Source organism: Toxorhynchites rutilus, chromosome 3 (assembly GCF_029784135.1).
Source record: "Toxorhynchites rutilus septentrionalis strain SRP chromosome 3, ASM2978413v1, whole genome shotgun sequence".
NCBI lineage: Eukaryota > Metazoa > Arthropoda > Insecta > Diptera > Culicidae > Toxorhynchites > Toxorhynchites rutilus.
This window is the reverse complement of record NC_073746.1, coordinates 268,761,935-268,770,449: the sequence shown is the minus strand read 5'-3', so window position 1 is coordinate 268,770,449 and position 8,515 is coordinate 268,761,935. Positions and strand designations below refer to the sequence as shown.

Here is an 8,515-nt window from a genome sequence, read left to right as displayed (position 1 = left end):
ATCGTGGACAAGCAAACAAAATGATTAAGAACAATCGCCGAATAAACATCAGAGAGCTTGCCGATTATGGCGGTATATGAGGTATATATTGTTGATAATTTTAAATAGAGATCATGATTTTTTTCAGGTGGAAAATAACTGGTAACCCGAAGCGATCCGACACTGATAAAAAATGTAGCTAAATAAATACGTCACGATAGTGTTTTCGCAAATACATTTCAAATTGTGCCAAAAAAACAGAATTTTGATGCAACAACAAAAAGATTGCAACAACTGGTTTGTTTGGTAACATCGGAATGATAAAGTAATCCTTTCTCGGAAGATAAAAAATGGAAATTATTGAGATGAAAGTTGATTTTATCATTACAGCGAAAATCGAAATAAAACATAAATAAACATATCATAAATTTATTATTATTTTCCTCCGATCCGCATCGCTAAAAGTGTATAATTCAACAATGTCAGTACTGGGGTATTCGATTAACAACCTGTCGCTAAAAATTATTGGACCATAATTCACAGGATAATGAATATATACACACTAATCACAAAATACTACTATCATTTACTTTGCCCTTCTCTCTTTCTTCGCATCTCATATACACACTTCAAATAACTTATCAGCATAGCCCTAATACGAACATTTGTAATTCTCTCTCTCTCTAGAATCGTCTTTGGATCATCATCATCAAGTTGTCGGACCGCTGCTTGGCGATTCTTGGTTTACGGTTGCCAGGGGTGTTTGTGGTATTGGCTGTGTCCTCCGGAAGGTACCGACGACGATCCGCTGAAGTCATAAGACTCGCGGGATTCCTCCGAGCTGTGGGAATTGGTGGAAACGGCCGGCAGGTAAGTATTGGACGGCTTGGAAGGAAGATATGCGTTGTTGGGTTTGGATGGCTGATGCGGGGGAAGATAACTATTCGATGGTTGTTCAAATGTCACCTTATTGGGACTCTTCGGGGGTGGTAGGTACTGTAAGGCAGGCGTTATGTAGGAGTTGTGAGATGACGGAGGTGAAGATTGGGAGTGCGAGTAATCCGGAATCTCACTGGTTGTTCCAAGGAAAGTTGACGGTTTGAAGGGTCTGTGGATCTCAACCGATGTATGCAACGGGGAGGCGACCTGTGGTTTCGGTTGCGAAGTTATTGGCTTGATGGCAGAGATGTACTTGTTGCCAGAATACAGATCGGATGATGGTGCTTTGAACGACGTGGAATAGTGTTTAAGACCTTTAATCATGGATGCATACGATGGCTCGTAACCGTGAGGCTCGCCGTAGCTGGTTGGAAGATACGAATTCAGTGGCGGCGCTAGCGGAGTTCCATAAGACGGTGAAGCGATCTCATTGATCTTGAACATTGTTGGTTTGTAATTCGCAAAAGAGTCAAACGGGTTGTATGATGACGCTCCCCAACTGTGGTCTGAAGGAATGGCTCTGATAGATATGGTGGGATTCGAAGAATGTAGCATCTTTAGCAAATCCGACAGTTCCTTAGAACCGATGCTGTATTTTACTGAACCTTCAGAGAAGGAATTGAATCCGTTATATTGTGGATGTTGCGGAGCAGTGAATTTGTAAGGTGAGGAGAAGAATTTATTTTCCGAAAATTGAGGTAAGTTAAACGAAGTTTGCGGTACTCCGTAGCTGTATCCCGGCTGACTTGGTTGAGTATAATCCGGTGGACTAAACCCCGTTGAGACCTCACGTTTTCCGTGCGAAGTTTTTCCCGTCTGGGCGGACGCTGAGGCAGGCTTTTGGTTCGTTTGAGCATTTCCGCTGGCCAGAGCTGTTGCCGATAACAGCAAGAATGCATCTAATAGAAGATACTGTGGAGAAAAATAATTAGATATTAATATGGATAATTAGATTAGATAGGTATTACGAGTAATAGAAAACAATATACAAAAATGCAATATAACAATACCATAGAGATGTCAAATCATATGATCTAGGCGGTCAGATCCAAAACGAGAAATTAATTACTCCCTAAACCTGCCTCTCAATTAGCTCTTTGTTTCGGGTTCTGTGTAGTAAATAGTGACATCTTGTTGGAACTGCATATCGGCTAGATTCAATATTTGCTTTTGGACGAAAAAAAGCTTATCGAAATTAAACCATAAACCGCACCATACATTGCATCTTCTGGATGCACTGGAAACTCTTATACTGCCTACGCACCAAAGGCAATATATTTATCTTCGCTTTATTTTCGTCGGCATATTTACGCCAAGTTTAGTAGCAATCACCGACATCCGGGAGGCGACTCCCCACCTATTTCCTCCCTATCAGACTCAACAACTCATGAGCTGGGACAACAGCCTTACTTGCCTTCCGAAGGAAGACGTAACTAGAGATTTTTCGCCTCAGAAAGTCTCTGCGACGCCAGCTGGAATTGAACCTAGTTACGCTAACATTACAACCACTGGCGCCGTCAAATGCAATAATTGTTTCTTGGTGAATCCATTCATGATGGATAAATGATGGATAACTGGCCACAATGGAATGATCTATGTTGGCGAAACAAATTTTTCACACAGTACGATTTTTGATTTCGGAAATTTTATAATTTTCAAAAGTTGCTGAGGTAAAGCTTTCAGTGATGGAATGGCAATACAAAATCACATTGTTCATTTCGACATTTGTCACGAATCACGGGTAAGTTGTCAACAATAAAAATTTGTAAAACGAACCTCCAAAAAACATTCGATAATATGAGCTGCTATACTTCCTTCACATATGTTCATACTTTCCAATTTGTGTTATTTAATTCTATATAGTTTTCCCTGGTATATGAACCAGGAAAATCAAATGCTTCACAATAGAGAGAAAGGTATATGCGTTATTTAGTAGATGTCATGGTTTCAAATGTCAAGCTTGGTAAATTAACAATAATAACTAATTATCTAATAACTAATAATAAAATCTTTACATAACATTGAAATGGATAGTACAACAGTGCAATGCCAAAAAGGAATTATTAACAATGTTGTCAAATTCTTACTTTTAGGTAACCACGGCGATAGAAATCAGGTAACTATGCTCAATGCTTCGTTCATACTGGCAGCTCGATCTCGGAGCGAAAAAGTTGAACATCGTCAGGCACTTCGTGTCCGTCGAATATAGCCGATCCGGCATTCAAAACATCCTCTCCCTTCTGGAGAAAGGCGAAAGTGTCGAATGGATGATCCATTCAGTAATTTGGTGTCTAAAACGGAGAAACAGTTGATAGAGGCCACGGAAGAGCTAACGAACATGCCAACACTCATCTTTACATCGACAATACTATCGTTGTACTAATAGTTGTCCCATGTTCCAAAATCAGCAACTGAGAAAAACGCATTCGAAGTTCTCTAGCATATTTGTCTACCAGAAGCTTTAAGCATTTCGGTTTAGCAATACACTGGGTTTTTTATAAGCGGAGAACTATTGTTTAATGAAATTTGAAAAGATCCGTCATTTGAATCAATCAATCTTGGTCACAGGCTTAAAAAATCGTGGTGGGACAGTTGTGCCTAGAATATCAACATGAGACAATTGAACTTGAGTTCTGCAATACTTTGTAGAATATAAATCTCGTTGATATTAGACATTCGCTAACAAGGTGTACACGTGTTCTGTTTAACTTTTTTTATTTGTTAGAGAATTAGTTCGTTCCACCAAACTAGAAATGAGTACATTAGCCCTGCTGAAAGCATGACATGAAATTCTTATGCTTCTTTATGTTTCGATTTATTTGATATAGATCTACAAAAAATAAACGTAGGATTTAGGAAGAAAAAAGTTCAATTCAACTATCTGTGTGTGCACCCGTGGTCGAGTGGTTAGCGTCTCACATTATCATGCCGGGTGTTCGGGTTCGATTCCCGTTCTGGCCGGGGGATTTTTCTTCACAGAAATTTCCTTCGACTTGCACTGTGGTCACGCGTATTCTAGATCTTGCTCCTCGGAATAAATTCAAGGCGTGTTATTTGGCTTGAAAAATCTAAACTAAGTATTAATAAATGACGCTAGTTAATGCATACGTTGAGACGGCAAAAGTTCCACAGGGAACGTTAACGCCATTCAAGAAGAAGAACTATCTTCTGTAGTTTTTTTTTCTCATCGCCTTCCGAAATTAGTTCAATGTATGAATGAACACGTTAGGTAGGTATATGATAAATTAGCATAACTTACATTTTCAATGCTCATTCTTCAAATTCTAATATTTGAGCAGCAAAAAAATAAATCTACCAGTTACCGTTTAATTGGCCTAGCTTACGACAATCTTGACAAATTCTGAAATCGAAGTGGGTTAGGGTGGGTTGCAGTGCGAAATTTTGTTTCACAACAAAAATACAACGGATGAATCGGCCACGCTACCCAATAATGAAAGGTAACGACTCATTGAAACTCGTTTTGCAAGTTGGTGGTAAAATATCTAGATTTTGGCTGCATTCGAACGTCCACCGCGATGATCGAGTTAATTTATTCGAGTGAAAAGATGTCATCGTTTTCCACCTAGATTGGAACTAGATTATTAGATCGTATGTGGGGTCCATGATGTTTGAAACTTTTTTTCCATTTCTTCTCTGTTGGGTTTGGTTAGAAAATAATGACTGAATAAATTGTACATAGTGATGACTAATGTTATCCGTGATTCGACAACAGCAACGAATAAACGCGTGTGCCCCTTTAAATTTTGTGGATAAAAATTATAATCGGGCAAATTCGCAAAAAAATCAGAATCTGATAGAACCGTTATTTTCCATTGTTATATTCCATGGACCTGATTAAAATATTTGTGATTTTCAGCTGCCTTTCCGTGATAGTGAGTGGCTACTGTCTGTTTTTTCATAAACAATTGTTTAAGTAATTTAAGTATTTTTAAATTTATTTCAAATCTAAGAAAATCCTTATTTTCATAATTCGAACAAATTTTGTGCTTGAAATTCTGTTACAGGGGAATAGTTACCGTAACCTCAAAACAACGATGAGAAAGCACAAAGACATAAAACAAGGCTGATGTATCAGAATTATAACTATGCTACTTGCGCGAAATCAGAACTATTGAAGGAGTTTCCTAGTATAGTGCGAGAAATATAAAGAAAAAATGGTAGCTCAGAAGCCTATCGGATTAGAGCGCAAAGGAAAATGTGTTTTAAAACGACTCATATTCCCCATTCTGGTCGCAAAATTTTTCACATGGTAAATTCCGCGCCGGACACTATGTTGATGAATATTCTGATTTTTTTAATAGTAAAGTCTGTTACAGTTAGTATTTATTTTTAGTAACTGCAGCTCCTAAAGTGTGTGCTCCTGTGGTCGAGTGGTTAGCGGTACACCGTCACACATATTAGGCTGTTAAAAAGTCCTGCGGTATATTTTTTGAATTTTCATTTGTTCATAAAATTAGTTACAATCATCTGTTTTAAGTCAAATATGCGCCGTTTTGTTCGATGACTTGTTCCCAACGAGATGCCAACTTCATAATACCCCTGTTATAGAAGCTCGCTCCCTCATTGGCAAAAAACCCGGATAGCCAATTTTCACAGGCCTCTTTTGTGGCTAACTTCTGATTGGAACTAGATTATGGTGACTAACCTAGATTGGAACTAGATTATTAGATCGTATGTGGGGTCCATGATGTTTGAAACTTTTTTTCCATTTCTTCTCTGTTGGGTTTGGTTAGAAAATAATGACTGAATAAATTGTACATAGTGATGACTAATGTTATCCGTGATTCGACAACAGCAACGAATAAACGCGTGCGCCCCTTTAAATTTTGTGGATAAAAATTATAATCGGGCAAATTCGCAAAAAAATCAGAATCTGATAGAACCGTTATTTTCCATTGTTATATTCCATGGACCTGATTAAAATATTTGTGATTTTCAGCTGCCTTTCCGTGATAGTGAGTGGCTACTGTCTGTTTTTTCATAAACAATTGTTTAAGTAATTTAAGTATTTTTAAATTTATTTCAAATCTAAGAAAATCCTTATTTTCATAATTCGAACAAATTTTGTGCTTGAAATTCTGTTACAGGGGAATAGTTACCGTAACCTCAAAACAACGATGAGAAAGCACAAAGACATAAAACAAGGCTGATGTATCAGAATTATAACTATGCTACTTGCGCGAAATCAGAACTATTGAAGGAGTTTCCTAGTATAGTGCGAGAAATATAAAGAAAAAATGGTAGCTCAGAAGCCTATCGGATTAGAGCGCAAAGGAAAATGTGTTTTAAAACGACTCATATTCCCCATTCTGGTCGCAAAATTTTTCACATGGTAAATTCCGCGCCGGACACTATGTTGATGAATATTCTGATTTTTTTAATAGTAAAGTCTGTTACAGTTAGTATTTATTTTTAGTAACTGCAGCTCCTAAAGTGTGTGCTCCTGTGGTCGAGTGGTTAGCGGTACACCGTCACACATATTAGGCTGTTAAAAAGTCCTGCGGTATATTTTTTGAATTTTCATTTGTTCATAAAATTAGTTACAATCATCTGTTTTAAGTCAAATATGCGCCGTTTTGTTCGATGACTTGTTCCCAACGAGATGCCAACTTCATAATACCCCTGTTATAGAAGCTCGCTCCCTCATTGGCAAAAAACCCGGATAGCCAATTTTCACAGGCCTCTTTTGTGGCTAACTTCTGATTGGAACTAGATTATGGTGACTAACCTAGATTGGAACTAGATTATTAGATCGTATGTGGGGTCCATGATGTTTGAAACTTTTTTTCCATTTCTTCTCTGTTGGGTTTGGTTAGAAAATAATGACTGAATAAATTGTACATAGTGATGACTAATGTTATCCGTGATTCGACAACAGCAACGAATAAACGCGTGCGCCCCTTTAAATTTTGTGGATAAAAATTATAATCGGGCAAATTCGCAAAAAAATCAGAATCTGATAGAACCGTTATTTTCCATTGTTATATTCCATGGACCTGATTAAAATATTTGTGATTTTCAGCTGCCTTTCCGTGATAGTGAGTGGCTACTGTCTGTTTTTTCATAAACAATTGTTTAAGTAATTTAAGTATTTTTAAATTTATTTCAAATCTAAGAAAATCCTTATTTTCATAATTCGAACAAATTTTGTGCTTGAAATTCTGTTACAGGGGAATAGTTACCGTAACCTCAAAACAACGATGAGAAAGCACAAAGACATAAAACAAGGCTGATGTATCAGAATTATAACTATGCTACTTGCGCGAAATCAGAACTATTGAAGGAGTTTCCTAGTATAGTGCGAGAAATATAAAGAAAAAATGGTAGCTCAGAAGCCTATCGGATTAGAGCGCAAAGGAAAATGTGTTTTAAAACGACTCATATTCCCCATTCTGGTCGCAAAATTTTTCACATGGTAAATTCCGCGCCGGACACTATGTTGATGAATATTCTGATTTTTTTAATAGTAAAGTCTGTTACAGTTAGTATTTATTTTTAGTAACTGCAGCTCCTAAAGTGTGTGCTCCTGTGGTCGAGTGGTTAGCGGTACACCGTCACACATATTAGGCTGTTAAAAAGTCCTGCGGTATATTTTTTGAATTTTCATTTGTTTATAAAATTAGTTACAATCATCTGTTTTAAGTCAAATATGCGCCGTTTTGTTCGATGACTTGTTCCCAACGAGATGCCAACTTCATAATACCCCTGTTATAGAAGCTCGCTTCCTTATTGGCAAAAAACCCGGATAGCCAATTTTCACAGGCCTCTTTTGTGGCTAACTTCTGACTACCTAGCTCGTTCGCCATGGACAAAAACAGGTGGTAGTCACTTGGTGCAAGGTCCGGACTATACGGCGGATGCAAAAGAACCTCCCATCCGAGATCCCGGAGCTTCTGGCGCGTCACCAAAGAAGTGTGTGGCCTGGCGTTTTCCTAATGGAAGACAATGCGGCCTCTGTTTATCAAAGATGGCCTCTTCTTCATGAGTGCTACCTTCAAGCGGTCCATTTGTTGGCAGTACAGGTCCGAATTGAGCGTTTAGCCATAGGGAAGCAGCTCATAATAGATTATTCCTTGACAATCCCACCAAACACACAGCAGAACCTTCCTGGCCGTTAATGAGGGCTTGGCCACCGCTTCAGCGGGCTTCGACCACGACCGTTTTCGCTTCACGTTGTCGTAAGTGACTCACTTTTCATCGCCAGTCACCATCCGCTTCAGAAACGGGTCGATTTTGTTGCGATTCAGCAGCGATTCACATGCGTCGATACGGTCAAAGATGTTATTTTGCGTCAACGTGTGTGGCACCCATACATCGAGCTTCTTTGTGAATCCAAGCTTCTTCAAATGGTTAATAACGGTTTGATGACTTATCCCCAGCTCTCGGCCGATGCTACGGCTGCTACTATGCCGGTCTTTCTCGGCTAATTCAGCGATTTTGTCGCAATTTTCGACGACAGGCCTTCCGGAGCGTGGCGCATCTTCGACGACCTCTACACCAGAACGAAAACGTTGAAACCATCGTTGTGCGGTGGAAATGGAAACTGTTTCGAGTCCATAAACTGCACAAATTTTAT

The 8,515-nt window shown here is 38.6% G+C and overlaps 1 protein-coding gene across 2 annotated transcripts in view; it reads right to left on the bottom strand.

The window, feature by feature from the left end:
* Nucleotides 1-428: 428 nt before the first annotated feature.
* Nucleotides 429-8,515, bottom strand: part of LOC129779409 (uncharacterized) — a 28,409-nt gene continuing 20,322 nt past the window's right edge. For both annotated transcript variants that reach the window (XM_055786859.1, XM_055786860.1), the window contains exon 2: nucleotides 429-1,830. In XM_055786859.1, the coding sequence (XP_055642834.1) occupies nucleotides 724-1,830 (1,107 nt within the window). In that variant the 3' untranslated portion in view covers nucleotides 429-723. The remainder of the gene's footprint in view (nucleotides 1,831-8,515) is intronic.